General features: G+C 49.0%; 1 protein-coding gene across 1 annotated transcript in view; it reads right to left on the bottom strand.

Annotated features, from left to right (window-relative positions):
- Positions 1-14932, bottom strand: part of CAPZB (capping actin protein of muscle Z-line subunit beta) — a 126286-nt gene extending 111354 nt beyond the window's left edge. The window contains exon 1 of the mRNA XM_037032984.1: positions 14826-14932. Within this exon, the coding sequence (XP_036888879.1) occupies positions 14826-14828 (3 nt within the window). The 5' untranslated portion in view covers positions 14829-14932. The remainder of the gene's footprint in view (positions 1-14825) is intronic.
- Between the last annotated feature and the right edge of the window lie 12113 nt (positions 14933-27045).

The following is a 27045-nucleotide window of genomic DNA, read 5'->3' as shown; positions in this document are numbered from 1 at the left end:
ATCGCCCTGGCTGGGGCAGTTCAGTGGACTGAGTGCAGGCTGCCAACCAAAGGGTCGCCAGTTTGGTTCCCATCAGGGCGCATGCCTGGATTGCAGGCCAGGTCCCCAGTGGAGGCCACGTGAGAGGCAACCACACACTGATATTTCTTTCCTCCTTTTTCTCCCTCTTCCCCTCTCTAAAAATAAATAAAGTGTTAAAAAACAAATTATAATAGTATCGGATTTTGAAGGGATCCCTGAGGCAAGGAACAGGATCAGGAAGCTTCCCAAAGTCCCTGCCATCGGTGTTCAGGCTCAACTAGATGGCCACGCCTGTCCTCCACAAGACTGCGGGTTCCTTGAGGCAGGGACTTCCTCCCATTCGGGTCAGAGTCCCGGGTCCAGGCACTCAGCAAACACTCAGGGCAGGCTGGCAGTGCAGGAGGAAATAATACTCAAGGCAAGAGAGCCGACCGCTACAATGCACAGGTAAAGGCTATACTGAGGTCGAGTCAGGGTACAGACAGCACTTAAGTGGTCATGGGGAAAATCAGAGCCCCCTTTGCAACACAGGACCTCCTTTATAAGGTGGCCCCTGCCTTCCTGCCTAGCCTCGTCAAGCTCTCCCACCTTTTTGTCTCCACAAAATTTTTGTCAGTTCCCTTAAATACGCCATGCTCTCCCGCACCCCTGCCTTCTGACACACACTGTTCTCTCTGCCGGCCAGTCGTGTACACCCCCAACCCCACCCCCAGTGCTCCTGACAAATGAGTCCTCGCACCCTGGCACCAACAAAACACCGCTCCCCTGGGACCTAGCCTTGAGGCCTCCCAGCCAGACACCTTTTCAATGCACCTGCACACACGCCCTTACAGCAATTCCCTCCCATTCCTCAGGTTTTTGTAACTGTCTTGATCTGAACAGTCTCCTTGTAAGAAAGTACCTTTATGCCTACCTAGCCAAAGTAGAGTGCATACTATCGTTAAATGTTTGTTTCTTTGGATGGCTGGATGGATGGGAGGGCAGACCAATGTGGCAGTCAGAGAAGGCTTGGTGAAGAAGGGAAAGAGTCAGGTCCTGGAAGGTAAGTGAGGCAGACAAAGAAAGAAAGGAGGAAGGCACAAAGGGAGACGCTGCAAACTGAGGCCCAGAGACAGGGTCAAGCCAGACCTAGTGGTCCACAGATGAGCACCTTTCATATCAATAGTTATAACTGTTTATTTCATTTTTAAAAATACATTACTTATTTATTTATATTTTTTAAAGAGTTATTTATTTATTTATCTTTAGAGGGGAAGGGAAGGAGAGAAGTCTCAATGTATGGTTGCCTCTCGTGAGTCCCCTGCTGGGAACTGGCCTGCAACCCAGGCATGTGCCCTGACTGGAAATCGAACTGCAGTTGTTTGGTTCGCAGGCCCGCGCTCAATCCACTGAGCTACGCCAGCCAGGGCTACTTATTTATTTTTAGAGAAAGGAGAAGGGAGGGAAGAAAAGAGGGAGAGAAACATCGACCAACTGCCTCTCACACACCCCCAACTGGGGACCTGGCCCACAACCCAGGCATGTGCCCTGACTGGGAATCAAACCAGTGACCTTTCAGTTCGAAGGCTGATGCTCAATCCACTGAGCCACACCAGCCAGGGCATAAATGTTTATTTCAACATGTGCGTGGCATTTACGGCAACTGATACTGGTTTGTATTTATGGTAATAACCAAGTTTCCTTCCTAAATAATTTACTTTAAAAAAACTAGGCAACATACAGAAAAGTTAATTAATGGTCTGATATGGAGATGGATGTGGCAAACCCACAAAGACTAATTAACTCAAGCACAGGACACTTGTGCAGGCAAGCAAGGAGCTCCCCACTGCTGGCTAGAGCAGGGAGCTGGATTGAGGAAATGAAACTTGCTAGGCAGGGAAGACAAGGTCAGACGAGAGGAACCTGGAGACGAGCCAGCAAGGCCATGGCTACTAAAACAGTGAGAGCAAAGTGACTGGGTAGAATGGGTAGAGGGAAATAAGTCCCCTTCACCAGATCTTAAGAAAGTATCTCAAGAGGAGGAGGGGAACGGAAACACACACACACACACATCCATCCACTGCAACTAACGGGTAGTAAAGGGCTCACAATCCCATGAGGTATTCTAATGTGGGCATTTTACAGAGCTATGAGGACTGTGCTTTGCTCAACAAACCTCTTCCACATCGCTACACAGCCTTCACAGTTCACACTTTAAGGGCTACAACACATCCTGTTGCACTGATGTACCACCATTTTCAACTTACTGGTGAACATCCACTTTCTCGACGGGTATTTGCTACTGCAATTCACCTCTCCCAGGGGCATTATAACAAAACAGGAGCTGTAGATCAAAGGGACCTGGGGTAGAACCCAGACCTATCCGTACTCAGAGCACTGGCTTTCTGGATCGGTGGATCCCACTGCCAGGAAGCTCTTTCACAACATCGTGTGGGAAAGTGTGGTCATTTCATGCACCACTGGAGAAGCACATTTGAAGTGGAGTTTTCAAATGGGCCTGAGTTTATATGGCAGACAAGACACTGGCCTATTTCAGAGTGTGGACTCCAGACTTCACAGGCCCTGTCTGAGCAGTAAAACTCCACAACACGACAGAGGTCAAAAGCATAAGGTTTAAAGCCGGAGCAGGTGGCTCTGCGACTTATTAGTAATTTATATGTCTCTAAATTTATATAATTTATAATTTACATAAAGTCACACCATCCTAAATTCACAAGCTCCCATGCTAAGAGAATTCTGAGAACTAAATACAGCAGTCCCCCTTATCCACAAGTTCACTTTCCATGGTTTCAGTTACTTGCAGTCAACCATGATCCAAAAATATTGAATGGAAAATTCCAGAAATAAACAATTCATAGCTTTAAATGGCATGCTGTTCTGTTCAGTGTGATGAAATCCCCGACGTCCACTCCATCTGCCTGGACAGGGATCGCCCTCTTGTCCAGCATGTCCACACTGCATGTGCCACTCGACCATCGGTCACTTAGCAGCCAGCTCGGTTACCGGACTGACAGTCAGCTATCGCAGCGCTGGTGTCCCCGTAACCCTCATTGTGCCTAATAATGCCGCCGCCCACCAAAGCACAAGAGTAGCGATGCTGGCAATTCGGATGTAACAGAAGCCGTAAGTACTTCCTTCAAGTGAAAAGAGTGAGGCAAAAGTTGGTTTACAGTTGTTCCTATGGAAAATAATAATTAATAAATAGTAACACAAAAATACGCTCTGTTTCATGTACACACAATTGCAAACCTACTTTTGCACCACCTGTAAGTATAGAAAAGACACAGCACGAACAGAGTTCAGTACCATCCCCGGTTTCCTACGTCCACCCGAGGCCCTGGAACATGTGCCCCGCGCACAGCAGAGACTACTGTAGGGCGATGCACGTGAAGGGCCAACCAAAGTCTGTAGAACTGGATGCGGCTTCCTTCCTCTCCTTATTAACTCTGAGGGCCTACTGAATGCTTCAGGTGGTTTGGAATCTGGCTGTACTCATTCCAGCAGAGACCAGCACCTGAGGCTTAGAAATATTTCCTTTCCTTAGAGAATCCTGCATGTCACGGAATTCAACTCATAGAATTTTATTCACTAATCCAATGCCTTACGAGGGTGTCAAATGAACAGTCAAGCTTCACAAAGTACTCAGAGAGCATCGCAGAAAAGGTCCAATGCTACTTCCATGTCATGTTCTGCCAACTAGTCACATGATGGGAGGGCCCTTCCTTAGGGACCATGGCAACCAGTTCTTGTCTGTTATCTTAAGACTTCCTCAACAGTCAATATGTACAAACAGATCCCATGCAATCAAAGTAAAAGCAGGATCCTGGGGAAAATTCCCACGATGCTTCTGTGCACTCTCCACCTGGAATTCAGCAAGCTCAGCAAGCTCCGCCCATCAACATAGGGAGCAAAAAAACTCTACACAGCCAGTTTTACCAGAAGCAGAGAACAAGGGAATTCTAGCTATCAGATAAACATCTCTGGAGGTGTTTATTTAACAAGTTGTTTAAAGGAAGGAATGAAGAAGTCAAGGTGGTTAAGCAAATGTGAAGACTAGACCCATTTCCCAGGAATCCACCTATTGCCAAATACGATGAAAAGGAACACAGGCTGCCAAGACCTGAGAGCATGTAGATCCTGCCCATCTGTGAGCAGGTGCTGATATCCACAGCCTAGCGCTCTAAGCTCTCTGAGGTCAAAAACCTCTGGGTGTGGCTCTACCTCCTGGGGTTGGACTAACTAGTTTTCCCGCTGACTATCTATGTAAGCAGCTAATTATGGCCTCTGCTCCTTCCTGGCCCCAGCTGCAAACATGACACAGCGGGCCCTGGAGTAAGCTGGTCCTGAGATCGACCGCTGGTATGGTCACTGGCAACTATCATCCCCATACTCTGCTCGCTGTTTCAGAATCCACCTGGATGTGCACAGAGAAGAGGAAGCAGGGCAGAGAGGAAAATCGACTCCACAGTACTCAGGGCCCCCAAACTAATTCCAAGCCCTGACTATGGGTCAGAAGTTACTAAGTGGAGAAAACGGGAGAAGCTGCAAGCTCATTCCTGGCGCATTTTAACGTGGCTCCAAGTCATCAAAGCAAAACTAGGGGCAGCCCCTTAACAAACAGTCTATTTTGACCTGCAAAGGTTTTAAAAAAACGCTGAACAACATTTGTTACAACCATCAACATAAAGCACGTTCTCCTGCACATAACACAACACCCTTGGGCCAGCCTCTAGTGTGTGTGAAGGGCTAGATTGTGGAATCAGAAGGATCAGTTCAAAGGCCATCTCTGCCCCTGACTAGTTGTGTGATCCTGCATTTGTACAAGACTCAGGCCTCCATTTCCATGTCTGCAAAACGGTGGCATGACCAGACAGGTTGGCCCAGTGCAAGTCCCCTTACATGACAAATCCTCTAAGCAAATGTGCAGAGTGGCCCAAGAGCAGCCCCTCTAGAAGCCAGAAAGCCGGGGCCTCTCCTTAGTGTGATCGTTGTACTTTTTATATTTATAAAAATATACTTTTTATATTTATGATATCCCTCACTACAAGGATATTCTTAGATTCAATCCAATTTTCTTCCCTGTGGAATGGTGCTCATTTGCATGACAATAATGAAATTCCTGTAGATAATAATGAGCCTGTATTAACTGCCCACATATGAGGCCTGAGTTATAGTACTTTATGTACATTATTCTTATTTAATCCTCTAACCTACCCTGTGAAGAGGAGAATGTGATCTCCGTTTTACTAATCAGGAAGTTGAGGCTCAGAGCGAGATGCTGTAATGTTGCAACTAGTTCAAGCTCACAGTTTGATTCAGACCTAGAGTCTCCTTCCCTTATATCCCACAGGCCGCCTTCCAACAATTGTTGCTGTTTTTACCATTTCCTTTATCTTGCCTCCTTCTCATACTCCTAAACCTCAACACTCTACATGCCCTGAACTCAAACACATGCCCTTAAAATAAAACATTAAACCCCTGAGGCAGCAAAATCCTGCAGGTCTCTGGCAGTTCACAAAGAGGGGCCTATGACAACCTGCCACCTTCAGAAAATAGGTATAGAACCTGGGGGATGGGGGTGAGGGTTGAGATAAAGGGCCCCACTCCCCTCAGAGGCCCTGGGCACCAAATGTAACTGGCACCCCAGGGCTGGCCACTCATGCCAAGAGAAAGAAATAAAGTAAGCCATTTTCCAGAAGAGTGACTTTTATTAAAACCGGGGGGGAAGCGCCATTTCGAACAACTTGTACAGAGGCAGGTATATGCTCTGCAAGGCCCCTAGGCAGCAAGGCTTCCCACTGAGCTACAGGGAAAAAGCAACTCCGCCCCTGCGAGACAAAGTACCCACCCAAGGTCCAAACTGACTCCAACACAAAGCGAACGGAGTTTCCACATCTGAAGTCTCGTTCAGCCCTAATAACATGCTAAGAGTCTGTGTCACTGATAATAACACAGTGTCACTGCTAATGTTAACAGTAACAGTTAACATTACCATGTGTCTGGATTCACATGTCTTAACTCATTTAATCCTCATGAAATCCATTAGAGACACTTTTATTTTCAGCACTTCACTGTGACAGGAAACTGAGGCAGAGAGTGAAGGAAGCTGCCTGCGTCTGCAGGCTTGGACCTGAACCCAGGCAGTCCAGCTTCAGAACCTGCCCCTTCAGTGCCCCCCGACTCTGGAATCCAAACTGCCTAGGACCTTTCAGAGGCTCCCAGGATGGCCAGTTGTGTGCCTCTGGGCCAAGTGGCCAGCTCCCACCACGCACGGAGCCGCCAGTGAATGCTGGTGCTATTACGATCGCCGTTCCCACCAAGCTCTGATCCCGCTGCTGCCGCACCTCCAGGCAGCCTTCGTTGCCGGAACAGAACAATGTGCTGATCCCACCTTGGAGGCAGACACGGCTCTGCTCCGTCTATTCTTGTCCTTCCCACCTGAAGTGACACTGACTGACCAGGAGCACACAGTGACTTCACGAGAAGCCACATGCGGCTGAGGGCTCGAGTCCGAAGGGAGATCTGAACACTACAAGATGGTCTCCCCCAGAACTGCCTCACCCTGGCGTCAGTCAGTTTGAGGCTGAACGGCTTTCACTGAGGACCTACTAGACACCCACCCACTCATACACACATTCCTTCACACAGTCACTCAACAACCAACAGCCACCAACGAGGGGCTGTCACGACGACAAGGAGGTGCACAAAGAGCCACCGTGCTGCCCAGAAAGCCAAGGCACGCCCTACGATGGCAGATGGAGACGTACCTAACACTTGAAGATTTAGCAGGTTTCTCTCTAGTAAGAGACCACAGCTCGGAAAGTTCCAGCTGCTTTCATTTTAACACCCTGAACCAGAAAAAACCTTTCATCTCCAGACCCAAGCCCAGACTTTGGCCACTGTGGCCGGACCTACAGGTGACCTCGCTCGACCTCAGTCTCCTCATCCATAAACTAAGCACTCTAGTGAGGCCATCCTCACTTGGCAGGACAGCCGAGGGAATACGCATGAGCATTTGAGTGGGATGGGCCTGGATCCCTAACTAGCTGGGGGCCCTCACACAACTGACTAAACCTTTCTAGGCCTTGGTTTCCCAAACTGTACAAGGAGGGAACAGCTTCAGAGGCGCGGAGTTGGGAGGGTCAGAGACAGAACTGAGAGGGTCAGCAGAGACACCGGCAGGGGGCTCCGCTGGACTAACTCTGCAGGGACTACTTAGTAACTTAAGGGACGGTGCCATCTCAGAGCACCTCTAGAGTTGGGTCCACACAGGCATCGGAGCTCAGGACTACCCGGGGACCACACCCACCATGGCTGAGAAACTCCAGGAAGGGAGCTGCCTGGAGGAAGACACCGGAAGGAAGGACAGCGCACCTCGGAAACCCTCCACAGTTAAAAGCGCCTAAGTGGCCGAGCTGTGTCAGAGTCTGTGATCCCTGGTGATGGGTCCACAGCCCCAGGGACCACGCAGTGACCAGGAGGTCACCAGCAAGCCATGCTTAGAAGAGAAGCAGAGTGATAAAAACCAAGCCAGAGATGAGACAGGGAAACATTCACGAGTAGCTCCTTCAGAGGCCACGGGTCCTAAAATTAGATCTCACCAGGAGTGTGCAGTGGGTAAAAGCGCCTCCTCTCAGTTTCCCAGCACAAAATCACATGCCAACAGCCTGTCCTTGCAAAGCCAGATACACCCCATCACAGCCAAGCCTCATGATGGAAAAGCCTTGAGTGGTAACGTCAGATGTGGGCAATGCAGACCCGAACTCTGGTCTACCAATCGCAGCTGTGATGAAGAAGAGGGCGTTCAGAATCACAAGATGCTCGCCTCCAAGAGGAAGCTGCTCATGATTCACAGACCCCAGAAGAAAGTGTGTGCAAAAGCATCTTTTTATATTTTAATATTTTGAATTAAAGATATTTCATTTGGTAAATGTACTGAGTCCTCTGTCTTAAGTCTTCTTATGGAAACCTCTGAGACACTAAGTCCAAGTAATGCTAAATAACAAGGTTTCAGATCAGACCCTAATTCAGAAGGGTCGATTTAAGTGCTAAAAGAGGAAGCTTCACAGAGCAGTAGAAACTGTGTAAGTTTAGGTCCTGGGCCAGTCATAATGACTGCTTGTCATCTGCAGTGTCGTAAGAACTTTTCAGCCAAAAAACACTGTGCTGGAAGCCCTGAAGACTGCCAGCCTCGGGCAGGGGACTCCACCTCCTCGGGAGGTCTCGGCAGAACAAGGGGCCACCACTTGCCTTCCAGGTTGGCTGGGAGGTTAGATGAGACACCATCTATCAACCATCTGTATTAATAAAATAACCATGTAATGACCCACACTCCTGCTGTGCTTGCAGACTGCCAGGCACGGTTTACACTTTCCACACCTAAACTCAATCCTCACAACCACTCCTACAGGGCAAGTGGATGGTAACCACCAAGGCTGCTGCCTTGGGCTACGGGGCTGGACAGTTACGGAAGAGTGTTCACAACAGAAAGGTGTAGGTGAGCGCTCCTTTTGCAGGTTTCCAAAGACGCGGGAACAGGAGGGGCAGGGAAAGGGAAAGGCGAGCAGGCCCCCAAGCCTGCTGGACTTCCACCACCCTGTTCCTGTACTCACACCCAAGTCACTCAGAATCTCCCATTTACCCGCTTCCACCCTCCTCCTCCATTTAACTTCAGGCCTCATGCCCAACAGGCCTGTCTGCCTGCTCAGAGCACGACCAAGAGTGAAATGAGCGACCTAAGAGAAAGGACATAGAGGAAGAAGTGCCTGGTGTGCAGAACACAAGCTCCCAGCAAGGACTCGGTGGCCTCGCCTGTGTGATGAGGGTGACGTGAGAACCTGCCTCACAGGGTGGCTTTGGGTATTCAAAAGGGGTCAGTTTAAAAAAGCTCTTGTCACTCGTCCCTGCCAGTGTGGCTCAGTGGGTGGGGCATCATCCCGAAAACTGAAAGGTGCCTGATTTGATTTCCGGTCGGGGCACATGCCTGGGGCGTGGGCCAGGTCCCCAACTGGAGGTTTAAGTTTTTAAAAATCTTAAAACAAAAGAAAACTCTTTTAAAAAAGAAGAGCTCCTGTCAGTATTACAGCCACCAGGTTGCACCTCCGCCCTGCAGCTCTGGGCTCTGTCCCCTCAGCAGACTGGGTGGCTAGGGCCTATGTGCTCACAGCCCAATGCCTGCAAACAAGCAGAAGCTGGTGCCACAGCAGACACAGACTGTAAGGATGCCGGGGCGGGGGGGGGGGGTCCCTGTGCTACCCGGACTGAAATCCCCAGTCAGTTGTTCACAGGATACCAAGGCTCTGCAGACACCACCATCTAGGATTTAAACTACCAGAAATAGTTGTTGGGTCAATGATAAACCATCCTATCCTATCGGTATGCCTTCGACTGGGAGCCCTGGGGACAAAAGCATCTCCCTCAGCCCCAGAGGGGGTAAATCACACATCTCACTGTGCCATCCTATCTTCCTCAATCAGTCCTTCCTTTCCAGGCCTGCAGCCGCACCATGGCTGGGAGGGACACTGTGCTGGGACTGTCACAGCGTCACAGCTGGGGCCTGTAAATCTTCTCGGACCTCCTGCACACCCCGTCCAGATGACTCTCCCTAAAATGCTGCTGCTCTGCCTGCCTCCTCAAATTTCTACCTGCCCTGTCAAAAATTTAACTGACTCCACACTGTCTCAGATGAAATGCCAAGTCCTTAGCTTAGCAACTCAGGCGCTCTGCAACGCACACCCCAGACTGAGGTGCCCACACTCACTCTGTCTCCCCCCCGACCTCCCTGTGGCTGGTCCCCAGACTCACAAGGCTGTCCACACCCCTGACCTGTGCTTTTCTTCCAGGCCCCTGCCTAGAATGGCCTCCACCTGACCACACCTCGCCGCATCCTCTCTGCCCGGGCAAGGTCGCCCAGGCTTGGCCCTGAGGTGGGCTGCAGTGGTCTGCAGGGCTTCCTGGAGGGGATAAAATGCAAGCTGAGCCTGCAGGAATGGCAGACAGGGCCCTTCCCTCCTGCTCCAATGGACCCTTCGGTCGCACCTTGCCTCCTCTTCTGGATTAGAGGATAGGGTTAGGCACCTATTTGTGATCCTCACTGTATGGAAAGCCGAGTAGGGCAAATAACAATCACAGCTACCACTCGCTACCACTCTGGAGTCAAAAACCCAGGTCCTTCACATAGTCGCTATAGAGGAACTATCCACATACCCCTTGAACCTCACCTGGAAAATGGTGATGATGGTAATATCACTACTCAGAGAACTATGTGCCAGATGTTGTTTGAAGCACTTGACATGCATTATTATCTCATTTACTTCCCACAAAAGCCTTGTCTGGAGTTACTGTTATCATCCCAAGAAGTCAGTCTGGCTCCTAAATCCTAACACCCTAAATTATGCTGCGCCCTCTGAAGACTGAACCCTCCTGGGCTGTTGCAGGAGGAATCACTAGACCAAAGCCCCTAGTTCAGTCTCCACCCCCTTACACTGCAACATTAAGCAGTGAAGGCTTGGGTTTGGAAATGGCATTGCTCTGGCTGCCCTCATACAGGTGATCCTGCAATTGCATCCTTTGGGCTTCCGCACCCCACCCTGCCCGGGGAGATCTGCTGCAAGCAGAAACAGGACAGAATCCTGTGCCTAGGCCGCACTGCTCACCATTTCTGAAAACCAGAGTGAGTGTCCAGACAAGTGTTGGGTGGGCCCAGAGCTGAATCCAAGGCCTGCCACTCACACTGGTCGCTCAAGCTTCAGGTTCCTTGTAAGCAAAACAGAAGGCAAGGTAAAACCTAAGTCCTGTTTCTGGATCACAACAGACCCTCAGTCAATGGTAGCTACCCAGATTAGAAGGGCCGGACCTCCAGGGCACAAAGTCATGTTCGTGGATGGGAGAGCTCCTGGTCCACAGAGGAAGAGGCGACGTGCAGGGATCACTTCCACGGTGATGGCAGAGACAAGAGCAGGCACTCTCCAGCAGGCCTGGGAGTGACACCTGACACAAGCCCCAACTTTCTCTTAAGCCTCCTGCCATACCTCATGCAAATGTGCTTGCACTTACATTAAACAAGACTCACCCTCCCTAAAGGTTAGGCATAGTAACCAGGCCCCTCCCCACCCCTGACAGTGTAAGCCGTGAGGGCTCAGCCCCTTGCCTGCTGTGCTCATCAAAGGCACTTAACAACTATACAGTGAGTGAAGTAATGTTATCCTGTAACTTCAGGTACCTCCCAACACACTTTTGCATTTGCCTAACCTGCACTTGCCTACCAGCAAACACTCCTCACCTGAGAAACGGGAGTCTCAATGGTCGATGTACCTCCCTGGCCATTTCTGTGCTGTCAGTCATCTGTGCTCTTCCCCACAGAATATAAAAGAAACACAGGACTTCCAAGTTATAAACAGGATTATCTTACAAATATATGATTTATCGTCTCCCTAATCTCAAGCTACCAATCCTATCAACCATTGTCTGCTCCTTCAAGCATTCCACCAGAAAGAGAGGCCGGACGGATTTAAATGAGTAAGGCCATATACACACGAGGGGTCTGAGCTGAGCCATGTCCCTCCCCCACACCAGGAAACGAGCCAACACACATTAGTGCCAACTATATTGTTTCACCTTGTAACAGTGCGACAGGCATCACCGCTCAGCACCTGCCAGGCAAAACCGTGTTCACTGGACAGCCAACTCACGAGGGCCCCTCACCCATCCCTCCCCTGTGACAGCCCCCCACATACCCCAGCAGAATCATAGTGCCCAGCTGGAATAGTAATTCTTAAATGAGAACCCAGAGCTATGTAAGGAAAAAATGCTTTAAACTGTAAAGCACTTACAGACAGTGGTGAGACTATTACCTGCTGAAGGAATTCATATAAATTCTATTTGCCTATGCATTCTTAACTGATGCCAACAAAAATCATGGAATTTACTCCTAAGTCCAGTGCATTTTAGATTCTCCAACTGCTCTTTCCCTCCACAGATAACCGAGATCTAGCTGCTCTCTCTACCATCAAACCTGCTGAAAATAAAAACCACAGAGCTCTCAACTCACGTGCCTATGCTGCAACCCCACACCACCACTCCAGCCTTACCCCACACAGTTTGGTACCCAGAGTATCCAGGTAGGGGATAAATGACAATAAGCAGACATTACTTATCAACCTAGTGGACACAAAGAATAAGTTACTTAGAGAATGAGTATGAACTCCAGGAGGCTAAGTTCATGGACACAGACACACCCCAAAAGAGAGCACTCTAAGCCATTTCCTCCAAGTGCTAGGTGCTCTTCTAGGCCCCACGGATACAGCCATGGGAAAAACAAACAAAACAAAAATCCCTATGCTCAGAGAGCTCCCATTCTGGTCCAGGCTAAATATGATCACATCACCATGACCACTACTTCACTATTAAAAGTCTCCTGCGCAAAGAACCCAGTACACAATCCATAGTCAATAAATGTTCCAGTGCTTCCCGCGATACCTCAGTTGGTAGAGTGGAGAACAGTAAAGATCACTCCTCCCTTGCCTTCACCTGGTTATTACGTTATCTAAATAGTGTTCTTTACATCATCCCACACTTAAGCAGCCTGAGACAATGGGAAGGAGAAAGTTCAGAGCCTGCCAGGCATACTTCCACTGACTGAGCAATACCTTGATTAAGTTATTCAATCCCCCGAGTCTAGCTTCTTCAACTGTAAAATGGGGATGGCATTTCCTCAAAGGGCTCTGTGTGGATTAAATGAGCTCCTACAGGTGAAGCTCACAGCCCCTCAGGTACTGGTAGCCCTTTTCCTGCACCCCTTCCAGACTCCTTTCAGACTGTCCAAATAAGACCCAGACAGGCCTCCTGAGAAGCCTCCTGGACCATTTAGGGGCCTTTTTCCCATCAAGTTTAGAGAATCAGGTACTCAGGGCCAAGGCAAGACACACACCCCTACCCCCAGATACCTGCCTCCATCACCAGCACCTGGCAACCCCGTCCACTCTCTCCTGCTTTTGCCCTAATAACACATTTACAAAACCTCACTCCACACTTTTAAGTCCTCACCCAAATCTGTTCCGAAGTGTCTTTCCCCACCCAGGCCTAGGGCTGAGCCCCCCGCCCCCCTGCAGCCAGTTCTCAGCCAATGAAAAGTCAACAGCATGAAAAATGGCATCGGCCACGTTTCTGATTAACATACAGGAAGGCATCAAGAAAAAACTTGCACAGTCTGAATTAGTCACCCTAGTTCAAAACATTCCTTAATTAAACAAGGAACCAAGATCCTCTAAACCCTTTGGGGCACAAAGTTCACATGCAAATATCTGTCAGGGCTGGGTGGGAGACAGAAGCCAGGGGAGCTGTCAGTCCCTCTCCAAAGGTTCCTTGGCCACGTGAGACAGAAGCCTTCTAGCCCTTCCAACCCAGGTGCTGGGTCTGCTCTGCAGAAGGTTCCAAAGTGGACTGGAGGGCGTGCTTGCAGTGCCGGCCTATGTGAGATCTCAGGTCTGAGCCCCCGGATAGCACCTGTTTTCATTACCAAAACAAACACCATGAGTGGAGCTAGCCTCTCCCTCCGAGTCTGGCTCACCGGATCCGAGATACCTCCATAATCAGCAGTTCCAGGCCTCACGAGCTGACAATTCAGGGGGAAAGGGAGGCTGCGCCTGCTGGGGTACATCGTGTCCAGGCCGCATGCTAGCCTGGGGGCCGCCTGGTCTCCCCCAAGGGCTGCGGCCTCACAAGGGCGATTGTGCGTTCATCCCTGTCCTGCGGGCTCCCCCGCAGCCCTCACGCCTTCGCTCACTCAGGCCCGGCCGCCGGCAGAACGCTCTGCGAACACCGCGCGCGGGGAACGGAGGCGCCAGCTGCAGAAGGGCCCGCAGATCGCAGCGCTACCTTCCGGGCACAGATGCCCACCCTTCCCTCGCTCGTTCCCTGACGGCCTCCCAGATGCGGCAACCCATAAACCTGAAAAGGCACAACCGCAAGGACCACCGGCTCCCACTCCGGGACGGAGAGCTCCCCTCGCTTCCCAGAGACGGGCAAAGGTTCGCTCTAGGTAGAGTGGACCACTTGGGTCGAGGACAGAGCTGGGAGCAAGAAGGCCTGGAGGGCGAGTAAAGTCCAGGACAGAAAGGGGTCGGCGCAGGCTTTTCTTAAGGGTGATGAGGAGTCCAGGGGAGGGGTTTTTTTTTTGGGGGGGGGGGTTGACATCCAGGTGAAGACATGGGCGGAGGAGAGGGAGGTTCAGACTTAGGACCAGGGAGGAAAAAGAAAATTCAGGCTGAAGCCATGTAGGAAAGGAAACAAATCTAGGCTGAGGCCACTGGAGGGGGATGGTGGAGAAGTGGGCGGGGGTCCGAACTGAGGCCACGGAGAAGGGCGACCGAGGCCTAGTCCTAGCCATGGGAGGGAGAAACCTCGGCCTAGCCTGAGCCGTAGGGACGAGGAAGAGGAACGTAGTCTCGCTCATAGAAAAGGAGAGCACGCCTGGATCACCGGAACGGGTGCCTGACCCACAGGTCGGGGAGGGGGGGCTAGCCTGGGCCATGGAGGAGACTAGCCAGGACCCCGGGGCGGACAGTGAGGCTCCAGCTTGAGCCAAGGGCGGGGACTGGGAGAGAGAGGGAGGGTGGGTCTCTGCCCACCCGGGCCGCGACCCCTTCTGAGCCTGCACTAAGAGTGTCTACCTGAGGTCCGGGACCCCGCCCCTCCCCCACCCAGGGGAACCCACCCTTTACTGGCCGGGCGTCGGCGGAAGAAGGGGAACTAGAGCTCCGGCGGGGGGTCCCAGGGGCTGGGGGAGGGTGACGTCGGGCTTTTACCATGGTGGCGGCGACGGCGGCGGTCCCGGTCCCGGCGTCTGTGGCTCTCCCCCCAGCAGCAGGGCCCGGCGCTTCCACTTCCCCGGGTGCCCAGGAGTGAACATCCGGGTCAGCGCCCCCCTCCCCCAGCGCCGGGCCGCCGCCACCTTCCTTCCCCGCCCCGGCCGGCCCAGGCCCGCCCCCCACGCAGCCGGCTCTCCGCCAATGAGCGCGCAGGGCCGCGGCGATCGCCAAGTATGGAGCGCAGCGCGGGGGGGAGGAGCGCGGATTAGGGAAGTGAGGGGCGGGTCCTGCGGGCGGGACGGGGCGCGGCGGCTAGCTGGGTGGGAGGACTGGGGGTCTGGTCCCAGCGCGACTGCATTTCCCGCACCCAGGCTGACTTGAGAGGAGGCTGTTGCCCGCACCCAGACCCACCCATCCGCTCTGGGGTTGCAGAAGCAGGTGGCTGCAGCAGAACCGTGACCGCCAGCCTCCCGGGCGGGGATGCGGAAAGCACTGGGCCGGGAGGGGTCAGTCCCTCCCCGCCGCACCCGGTGCATCTCTCTCTCGCCCGGCGGACCCGGAACTGCTGCGGCCTGGCGGCCGAGCCCAGCCCGGCGAGATAGTAATGAGCGAACCAGCGCTGCCGCTTGCTACCTGTGGGACCTGAAGCAAGCCGCTGCACCTGAGCCTGATCTGTTTAAAAAGTACCTTGGGCCCTGGCCGGTGTGGCTCATTTGTTGGGAGCATCGTCGCATAAACAGAAAGTTCGTGGATTCGATTTCCGGTCAGGGCACATGACTAAATTGCAGTTTCAGTCCCGGGTCGGCCACGCAACCCATCCGTGTTTTCCCCTCGATGTTTCTCTCCCTCTCCTCCCTTCTCTCTAAATTCAGTAAGTATGTCCTGAGATGAAGATTAAAGAAAAAAGTGCCTTGGGCCACACCACTTTTTTGAGCACTTAGTATAAGTAAATTAAAGGATAGTTGTGAGGACTGCGCAGGTAGGTATTAGAAAACTGGGCTCAGTAATTTTGGGTGTTGTGAGTAATTTTTACACGTGCTGCAGACAACCAGCCCATTTATCCATTGGGGCTGCATCACTCCACTGAATGACTTAGAAAAACATTTTTTTATTCTCTTCATTCAGCAAGTATTTGTTGAGCTTGGTCAAGAAGACAGGAGACCTGGGATGCCCTGCCCTCTCTAGCTTGTTCCCTCTCTTTTATGAGAGTCAAATCAAATCATCTATGAGGGGATTGTAAATTAGTGTTGCCTAAGTGACAGGAATTATTATCAGGAGCCAGGCCATGTCCTTGTCGCTGCCCCACCCCCCAACTCAGGGGAGTAAAACCTGCCACCTGCATAAAAGGGGATATAAGTAAGTCCCAAAGGAATGATTCCAGCCTATATTATGGGAAGTCATAGAAGGGAATGGCACTTAAGGGTTCTTTTCATTTGGTAAATATTTATTGAGCACCTGCTAGAGATAGAGTAATAAACAAGACAGTCCATGTTATTGCAGATCTTCAACGTTGGAGGGGAGGCAATCAGCTACCAAGTAGATTGAGTGTCAGGTGGTGATTAGAAATATGGAGGAAAATCAGAGTGAGAGAAGAGACCTAACTTAGTAGCATTTAATCAGAAGGAGGCACAAGCAAGAGCAAAGACCCAAAGGGGATAGTGCCTGGTATGTCCATGGAACCAGGCCAAGATGGCTGCCCCAGATCCCACAAAAGGGAAAGGGGTGGGAGCAGAGGTCAGAGATGCAGCACAGCAACAGGATCTGTCTGGCCTGGGCTTTAAAAGAATCCTGAGGCTGCTGTATTCTGAATAGACTGCAGGGGGACTAGGGCTGTTAGAAAGCTAGTTCTGTATTCAAGTCGTTTTTTATTAAAAGGCACTTACATGGGGCTTCCTGTGGACACCACCAACCACTTTACAAATAATAACTCATCTAATCCTCATAACAGAGACCCAGAGAGGTAATCCAAGGTCACCCAGCAGAGAGATGAAGGTGCTTCCTCCGTCAGGGCAGTGACATTGAGGGAGCAAGACGAGATCACATTCCAGATTTTTGCTGATGAATTGGTGGTGGGCATGAGAAGAAGAAAGGAGTCAAGGATGGTGCTAAGCTTTTTAGCTTTGTCAGCATTCGGAGGGTTTGTCATTTGTTGATCTGTGGAAGCTTATAAGGAGGAACAGGTGTTTTGAGGGGGCATACGAGTCACTTTGGGGCAAGTTATATTTTAAATTGCCCATTGGAGATTTAAATGGAGGTGCCAAATAAATCAGACACGGAAGTCTGGAGTTGGGGAAAGAAGTTGGAGTTGGTGATAAACTTATGAGAACTGTTAGCTAATAAATGATATTTTTAAGGTCCTTAAGAGACAGCTAGGTGAGCTCACTTTGAAGGTGAAAGCAGAGAGGAGAGGTCAAGAAGATAAAGAGGAACTAGGTAGGGCCACCGAGAAGGAGGACCAAGAGAACCACCAAAGTGAAACCCCTCCTGGAAGCCAAGGGACCAACAAAGGGTGTGAGGGAAAGTTTTGTGAAATGACACTTGAACTCTTTACTTAAAATAAGATTGACCTGGCTGGTGTAGCTCAGTGGATTGAGCATGGACCTGCGAACCAGAGGGTCGCCAGTTCAATTCTCTGCAGGGCACATGCCTGGGTTGCGGCCAGGTCCCCGGTAGGGGGTGTGTGAGAGGCAACTACACATTGATATTTCTTTTCCTCTGTTTCTCCTTCCCTTCCCCTCTCTAGAAATAAATAAAATATTTAAAATAAATAAAGAGAGAAGAGAGATCGAAAGGAGGCCTTTGTTCAAAATGCATTACCGGTATTTTCTCATTGAATGCTCACTCACCCCTGTAAGGACAGTGCTGTAACTCCCACTGTACGAATAAGGGAACGGAGGTACAGAACGGGTAAGCACCTTGCCCAAGATCACGTAACTAATGATTCACAGCCAGGCAGTCTGGGACCAGAGCCCACATATAACCCCAGACCTGCTTCTTTGCTCTCCTGCTCAAAAATCTTTGAAGATTGTTACCTCAGAATAAGGGCGCTTGGGAACCAACCCAGAACTTAGGGGCAGGCTACTCTATCTCTCCCATGAGGCCCCATCTCTGCTGCTTTTGATGCATCTGATACATTCTTCCTTCATTGTCCAGCATCCTCAGCTTGTAGCCCTTTCCCTTGACATCGCCTGCATGAGGTCCATCCTGGTGACCTTTGTCCTCCTCTATTCTCTGCATCGGCTTCCTCTATTAACTGGCAAATTCTTTTTTGTTTCATGAGTCAGACCCCAAGACAGAATCCAGTTAATGCATCTCTTAGTGCCAACAGCTCATTGAACAGGTCACTGGCCGGTCAGAGCTCACTCCTTGACCAGTCAACTATTGCTGTGCGCCTGGGGGCAGCTGGCATCATGACTGCCTACAAGAGGCTGTGGGTAGGCAGGCAAGCACCATAAGTATTTTCAGTACTTTTTCTCCTTCCTCTTTCAAGAACCCAATCCCCCCTTCAAGTTCTCACGATCGTATTTTCCCACCCGCAACCCCTCTTTTTTGCTCTCGTGAACTGGCTTTCATCTCAGTTCCTGCAAACTCTACAAACTCAAATCCACAAGCATAATCCATCAGAGATCTTACGGACTTCCCCCTTACACGTTTCTTCCCTACCAGTGAAGTCTTCCCTTCTCCTGTCTTCGCCCCTATCATTGGTCTTACCCTGGACTCACTCTCACCAATAACTGCACTATCTCAGAAAACACAACTGCAAAGATCTCAGATCTGACTTTAGCCTCTTTACTAAAACATCACACACAAGCATTTCTTCAGCTTCACCAAGACCTGCAAACCTTTGATCCTGCCAGATTTTCATGTTTATCTTCCCCCACAGGCTCACGCTCCTCCTTACCAGCTTAGCGATGATTGTGAGACTCACATCCTCGCAAAAACCTGTAACCCCTTGGCCCATTGTCTCCCAATTGGCCTGACGTGGTTAAACCCAGCCAACCTCCTACTCTCCGCTTAAGTCAATATAAAAACATGGCTGGGAAACTAAAAGTGACTAATGTCACTTGACACTGATGACCACAAATGTCAAAGAAGACTATAGCAGGAGACGGTCCTGCTCTACTTCCCTGCTGCATTCGATCACCCACACTCTATAAGGGTGGTTTTTCCCTTTCCTTCCTTTGTCCCCTCCGCATCCTTCACTCTGAAAAGACGAGCTTGCCTCATCCATTAGAGAGAGAGTACAACGAGTCAGACAGGAGCCCTTTCCTCAGCCAACAACTCTGTGCCTTGCCCGCATTCTCTGCCTTCCCAACTCTTAGGTGAGAGTTCTCTAAGCAAGCACTCTCTCCCATATGTGTTTGCTGCACTGAGGCAGAGTGGCAGGGAAGCCCAGAGTCAAACAGGGCCGCCCCCCAAAGAAAGGAGAAGCATTCTCCAGGGGTTGATGAACCAGCCTTCCACCAAATATTGAAATTTTTAATAAGTATTTATTTAGAGAGGGGGGAAGGGAGGGTGAAAGAGAGGGAGAGAAACATCAGTCCGCACCTCTCTCATGCCCCCACCTGGGGACCAGGCCTGCAACCCAGACGTGTCCTGACTGGGAATCAAACCAGTGATTTTTCAGTGTGCAAGGTCAACATGCAATCCACTCAGCCACACCAGCCAGGACTCAGTGAAATTTTTTTGTGGTGCTCATTTGCTACTACCGGACGCATTGAAGCAGGGGTTCTTCAGAAGTTTGCCCAACATGGTTTCTATCCTTCCTTCTTCCAGTTAAGTCCCCACAACTTAACTGTCCCCACAACTGGAACTTACTGCCCGTCGAGTAAGTTTGGGGAATGATCTATTTCTCAGGATCCTTACACTTCAATTATACTGTCTCTGCCCAGATTGTTCAACTACTCCTTCTCACCTAAATGATTGCTCTGGTTTTAAACATGCCTCAGTGTCTCACACATTATGCTTAAAAAAAAGAAAAAGAGGAAAAAAGCCCACATGAATCCCACAGCCCCTCTAGCCTACCACTCTACCTCCTGCCGTTCACAGCCACAGAACTGAGGGTGTTTCCTCCCCGCACCTTCTGATTTCCCATCCTGTTCCATTGCGTCTCCAATGAGATGTCTCTGAGGTCAACGAAACGACTCCATGCCAGAACCACGGGGACGGTTTTTATCCCCACCTCCTTCGACTCCCCGGTAGCGTCTGGCACTGTTGAGCCCTCGCCCCTCCTTGCATCCTCCTCTTCCTTTGGCCTGCAGACATCACAGGACTCGCCTCGTCTTAGTCCTTCCCTAGGATGCCTCCTTCTCTGTGTTCTTGGCAGACTCACTCCCTTCTACACAACCACTGAAGGATGGAAGTTTCTCGAGGCTCAATCGTGGCATCCCCCTCTCCTTTCACTTCGTGCTTTCTCCTGAGACAGTCTCATTCACGGTCATGATGTCGTTTACCAGCAGGTCTCACTTACGAATCCACCCGTGTAACTGGCAAAGATTGAGGACCTGATAATGGGGGAGGGGAGCTGTTTCCTTGATAATGGGAAATCAGGGTACTATAACCAAAAGGAGGAGAAAGACGTGTTGAAGAGTGGGGGGGGACCCAAAACACATGGCCATAACAGACCTTACCAGGGTGGCTCAGTTGGTTGGGCGCAGTCCCACAGAGGGAAAGGTCACTGGTTCGATTCCTGGTCAGGACATGTGCCTGGGTTGCATGTTCGGTCCTTGGTCCAGGGCGCAGATGAGAGTCAACCAACCATATTTCTCTCTCACAGCAATATTCTCTCCCTCTCCTTCCCCTCTCTCTAAAAATAAAATCTTAAAACACACACGCAGTCATTACAGGCATGCATTCTGGGTAAACTCATGCAAATTAATGAAACAGTCTCCTTTTGGGTCTCAGAAATTTCTAGTTATTGGAACCCTAAGCAGGAATGAATACAGGCGAAAAAAATGCTGATTTCCTTTGAAGACAGAATGCTGTGTGGTTTGTAGAGGAGGCAGCCTTGGCTAGACAGCTTGGATCAACTTTTTCCACCCCGCAGCATCTTGAAAGAACATGTCGCAGGAAGGGGGAGGTAGACAGACCACTAGCAATGCACTTGGTTTTAACACATCCCCCAAGTCTTCAGCGCCAGGAGGATACTTTAGTCTGAGGTTAGACACTGTCATTGCAGGGCTTTGTTTTTGCTTTTCTAATAGGTACCTGGGAAAACTTGCAGCTGCCTCCTGCTGGACCAGAAGTATTTGCATCCTGACCATCTGTGGGGTCTTGCTCGGAGTTACAGAAAGGCCTCTCACATGCGGGCCAGCTGTTGGAGGTTTTATATGCATATTTGGGGGAATTCATGTTTAGTTTATTAAGCTGGCCAGCCACCCGCCCACCAGGCTGGGGCTGGTCTCTGCAAGCTGTCTAAGGCTGACCTCTCAGACTCAGAAGAATCATCGTCTCCTCCTCCTTGTAGCATTCTCTTTCAACCCCCTCAAAAGTTGTGTGGGGCCTGCTATGTGTTCCCACAGAAACCCTGTACTGAGTACACCTTATGGAATCACCTTTTCACTTGTGATTTGTCCTGACTGCTCTCTGGGCCCCTTGAGGCAGCGGCCGTGAGTCATATTACTAGCAATTAGCATAGTACCTGGAATACGATAGTCTATGAATGACGCCTGTCAAGCGGTGAGCCAGAGAAACTCCAAAAACACTCATCTAGGATGCAGACCTGGGCCATTCTCGACTCCTCCCAAGTGTTCATCCCTCATTCCAATCAGACATGGCGATGTTCCACAGGAATTTCAACTAGTTGGAGAACTAACGTCAGAGCTGAAAAGTGGCAAGACGAGGCGACTGGAAGGCTGGGAGGCTGGAATAAAAGATCAGAGCAACGAGCAATTACAAAAAGTTTAAAAACACCCTTTGCATGAACATCAAAAAGCATAAAATACTTAGGGATGCATTGCATGAAAGATGTGCAAGTCTTATGTACTTCGAAAACTGGAAAACATTGCAGAGAGAAACTAAAGATCTAAATGGATGTACGCTTTTCATGCTTTGGAAGACTCGATGTTGTAAAGATGTTCACTCTCCCCCAAACAACCTACAGAGTCAATGCAATACCATTAAACATTCCAGCAAATTTGTTTTGTAGAAAGTGACAACCTAATTTAAATATATATGTATGTATGTATGGGTGTATAGATAGATAGATAGATATAGATATGGAAATGCAAAGATCTTAGAATCTTGAAAAAGAAAGAAAAACGTCAGAGGACCTACCCTGCCTGATTTCAAGATTTGCTATTAAGCTGCAGAAATAAAAACAATGTGGCATCAGCATAAGAATAGACACAGACCAATGGCCCAGAATAGTCCAAAAATAGACCCACACAGATACAGTCACACACCTTTCTCTACGAACAGTGTTTTCAACAAATGGCATTAGAACAACTGAAGGTCCATTTATTTATATTTTTTTAAATATTTATTTATTTATTTATCTTTAGAGGGGAAGGGAAGGAGAAAGGAAGAGAAACATCAATGTATGGTTGCTTCTCGTGCATCCCTTGCTGGGAACTGGCCCCTGCCGGGAACTGGCCTGCAACCCAGGCATGTACCCTGACTGGGAATCGAACCGCAATCGTCTGGTTCGCAGGCCCACACTCAATCCCTGAAGGTCCATTTAGAACAAAATAAATCTTGACCCTTACCTCACACCCTATATAGACCCTAACTCTAAATGGATCACAGACCTAAACATAAAAACTAAACTTACAAAACTTCTAGAAGGAAACATGAGGAAAGAAATCTTCGTGACATTGGGTAGACAAAGGTTTCTTAGATAGGATACAAAAAGCTCTAGTTCAAAAAGAAAAATTGATGAATTGGATTTGATTCAATTAAGAAAAGTGCTTTTCTAAAGATAAGGAATAAAAAAAAAGATTTGAGTGGTAAGGTATTATTTAAACTAACATAGAACTTTAAATTTTTTTTGAAAGAAAATGGCACTCTCTCTACTGCCTCAATCCTTCTAAATAATTAAATGCAAATATTAGCTTCATTTTTGTGTGTTCACGCGAACCAGTGGAATGTGTAGCATGAGAGGACTTTTGTTAAGATTGTTACCTTCCAGGACCAGGCTGGACCTGGTGATCTCTTTATCTAGAGCAATCAATGTCACTGTAATCAGAAAGACTCCAGATTTTGGTCAAAAAGGAAAGCAGAGGTCAAAGGCCGGGAGGTGAGGGCAAGTACCTTGTCCAGCAGGTAACATGGCTGTAAGTGGGGAAAATGAATCATTAAGATTCATTTAAGATGCAGGTGCGATGCACTAATGATTCTTAGTGATTAAGAATCATTAAGATGCAGGTAGGCAGGTGGGGAAGAGTAGAGGGCACATGGGTCATAGAGATTCAGCACAGAGGCCCCGAGCAATGCTAGTAGTGATGGAACCCATTGCTGATATTCATCAGTGTTGCCTAATTAACAACTTCAAACTGCCAGACAGGATCAGACATACTTGACCCAAGATCCTGTGAGGTCTGGCCCAGTTTAAAACTTTTAGGTGTCGAGAACAAACTGATCGCCAAATATCTCTCGGTTGGGCACCATGGCCGGACACTGCCCTTGAGGTCCTGTGGGGCTTTATCTGGATGGCCTTTTGCTCTCTGCCCTAGGCTACCAGTGACTGCTGCTGTCCAGTACTCACAGGCCACGCGTTCACCCTCTTCACTGGGCATAAGCATAGTCCATAGTTTCCAGTCTCCCCTCGGTTAGGTTGTGGTTGTGTGGCTGGATTTTGACCAATGGAATGTGGAAGGAAATGTCATGTGTCACCTCCAGACATGGCGGTCAGATGCCCTCTCTTTCTCCCCCTCAGCCAGCAGAGGATCCAAGGGAACACTCCAAAATGGGGGAAGCTTGAATCCCCTGCCAGGACAGTCCACTGAAAACATCCGATGGGACCGTGTCTCAGGGAGCAAGTAAACCTGTATTGTAATAGTGAGCTACTAAGGGTTGGGGATTTCTTGTTTCAGCAGCTGGCCTTGTCCTGACTGCCAGAGGTCTGAAACCCTCCCCACCCCCCGGACAGTTCCCAATATATCAGGAAATGTTTTAGAGGGTCCCTAAAAGCAAGATTTCCACAGAAGTGTGAGGGTTCCACAGATATCTCAAGGAAGAAGAGCCTGCGCGGCTGACCGAAGATCACACAGCTACATGGATGGTGAGCCAGAATGTGAGCAGAGGTCTGTCTGAGCCCAAAGCCTTGGCTTTCTTTACCCCTCCACGTTCCCGCAGACAAAGAGGTGCTTGGACATTTTGAGTGATGACCATAATGATGATAGACTCTAGGGTTCTGTGTAATTTACTCTCTGGCACATTGTTGCTGTAACTTCCACCACGTCCCACAGGCCAGTGAGGCTGAATATAATGACACCCTGTAATCCTCATTTTTATATCAACATCATCCTCAAGTACTCAAAGGAGGGTAGTTAAAATTATTATGATTTTCTCCAGCCGGCAACCTAAATGTTTTGCCAGTCTGGTAAAAGACGTTTGGGACCATGCTGCAAGTGGACAGGGCTTCCTTCTCCATCCTCTCTTTCCTTCCCGTCCCAGCCATTCCAGCCCCAGACTGGGATCTATGCTTCTCCTAGCTGAATACGTGTATTTTTTTTCCTCCTTGCAGTGTCAAGAGGGCATGTGACCGAACCTCCATATCTTAGTTTCCACATCTATAAAATGAGGGTGTGAGACCTACCACAATAGGACTGTTAGGAGATTTAAATAGGATAAGAAATAAGCAGGTGCCCCCCTCCCCCAATAATCTTCTCTGTTCTTCTGAGATCAGGTGAGATCAGGCTGGTTCAGGGTGGTGTGACCATAGACTCCTTCACTGTCCTTTTTTTCCTACGATTATTTATTTATTTATTTTTAGAGAGAGGGGAAGGGAGGGAGAAAGAGGGAGAGAAACATCAGTGTGTGGTTGCCTCTCATGCATCCCCGCATCAGGGACCTGGCCCAAAACCCAGGCCTGTGCCCTGACTGGGAATTGAACCAGTAACTCCCTGGTTCACAGACCAGCACGCAATCCACTGAGCCACACCAGTCAGGGCCCTTTCTCTGTTCTTAAAAAGCATCAAATGATTCTTGGCATTTTGTAAACACATTTACCAGTCTTATTACATTGTCCATATATTTTATACCTGGTTATGTCAGACTTATATATATATCTTTGACCTTAAACTCTAAATAGGCAGAAAACCAATGGTTGCTAAATATTTATTGGTCCCATGTACTATTTATTTGTTATCTTCCAACCACAATAAGAGATCATTAAGCACTTTATAACTTTTTTAAAAGATTTTATTTATTTATTTTCAGAGAGAGGGGAAGTGAGGGAGAAAGAGAGGAAGAGAAACATCAATGTGAGAGAGAAACATCAGTTGGTTGCCTCTCACAGGCGCCCAACCAGGGGCCTGCTTGCAACTTGGACATGTACCCTGACTGGGAATCGAACCAGTGATCTTTTGGTTCACAGGCCAGTGCTCAATCCACTGAGCCACACTAGCCAGGGCACACTTCATATCTTATGTGCTTTATGCAGAGAAGCTCCTAGAATAAGATTCTATTTCTGTCCACAAGGACCGTCGGAGAGATGATTATAAAAGACATGACAGCTTATTATTCTTAAAAATAGGATTTTAAACAGGACTACAGAAATACATCCCTATTGTGAAAATGTTGTAGATAAAACACATGAAAAGAGAAATACTCCAAAAACAATCACCTCTATTCTTAGAACCTATCCTTCTAATCTTTTTTGATTGTACATCTATACATGATTTGTAAGAATAGGATCATACTGTGCACACATTTTTGTAACCTGCTTTTTCCTGCNTTCTTTTTTTTTTTAAAGATTTTATTTATCTATTTATCTTTAGAGGGGAAGGAGAGGGAGAGAAACATCAATGTATGGTTGCCTTTCGTGCATCCCCTGCAGGGAGTTGGCCTGCAGGGAACCAGCCTGCAACCCAGGAATGTGCCCTGACTGGGAATCGAACCTCGATCCTCTGGTTCACAGGCCCCGCGCTCAATCCACTGAGCTACACCAGCCAGGGCCAATCACCTCTATTCTTAGAACCTATCCTTCTAATCTTTTTCGATTGTACATCTATACATGATTTGTAAGAATAGGATCATACTGTGCACACATTTTTGTAACCTGCTTTTTCCTGCCTAATAATACATGACTATTTGACACGTTATTCAAGATTCTCCCCTGGCCCTGGCTGGTGTGGCTCAGTGGATTGCCCACTGGCCTATGGACCAAAAGATCACTGGTTCAATTCCCAGTCAGGGCACATGCCTGGATTGCAGGACAGATTCCCAGTAGGAGGCACACGAGAGGCAACCACACACTGCTGTTTCCCTCTCTTTCTCCCTCCCTTCACCTCTGTCTATAAATAAATAAATAAAGTCTTTTTTTTTTAATGGAGGAAATTCTAAAAAAAAGGATCCTCCTCTGGCGTAATTTTTAATGGTGGCTTATGCACTGTATGGCTCAATTATGATTTTTTAAAAGATTTTGTTTATTTATTTATTTATCTTTAGAGGGGAAGGAGAGGGAGAGAAACATCAATGTATGGTTGCCTTTCGTGCATCCCCTGCTGGAAACTGGCCTGCAGGGAACCAGCCTGCAACCCAGGCATGTGCCCTGACTGGTCATCGAACCGCGATCCTCTGGTTCGCAGGCCCGCACTCAATCCACTGAGCTACACCAGCCAGGGCTTCAATTATGATTTTTGAAAGCAATCCCCTAATGGTGTACAGATAGGTTATTTCCAGTTTTTCACCATCCTTAGCAGTGAACACCTTCGTACGTGTATTTCTCCACTCACATCCCTAATTATTTTCTTAAAACTCGCCAGTAGAAGTTTACATCAAAGGAAGAGCATGTTGTCAAGGCTGTTCCTACCCATTGCCAAGTTTTCGATTAAAACGTCACACAGACTCACAACCCGCCAGCAGTGTAGGAGAATGCTACAATAAAGGCTTTTGTCCAAGATGGTGATTATGGAGAAAAAAATAATCAGGAAGATAATGGTCTGCGACAGGCTCGCCCCACGCCAGCTGTGTTTATTTGTTGAACTCTGCAGCCACGTTTCTTGGTCCAAACACTAACGGTCCTTGAGACTCTTAGTTTATCTAGTGCCTCTGG

The sequence above is a fragment of the Sturnira hondurensis genome, unplaced genomic scaffold (genome assembly GCF_014824575.4).
Source record: "Sturnira hondurensis isolate 20B ecotype Veracruz unplaced genomic scaffold, ASM1482457v3 Scaffold0021555, whole genome shotgun sequence".
Classification (NCBI taxonomy): Eukaryota; Metazoa; Chordata; class Mammalia; order Chiroptera; family Phyllostomidae; genus Sturnira; species Sturnira hondurensis.
Note: the sequence above shows the minus strand (reverse complement) of the source record. Positions and strands in the feature narration are given on the sequence as shown.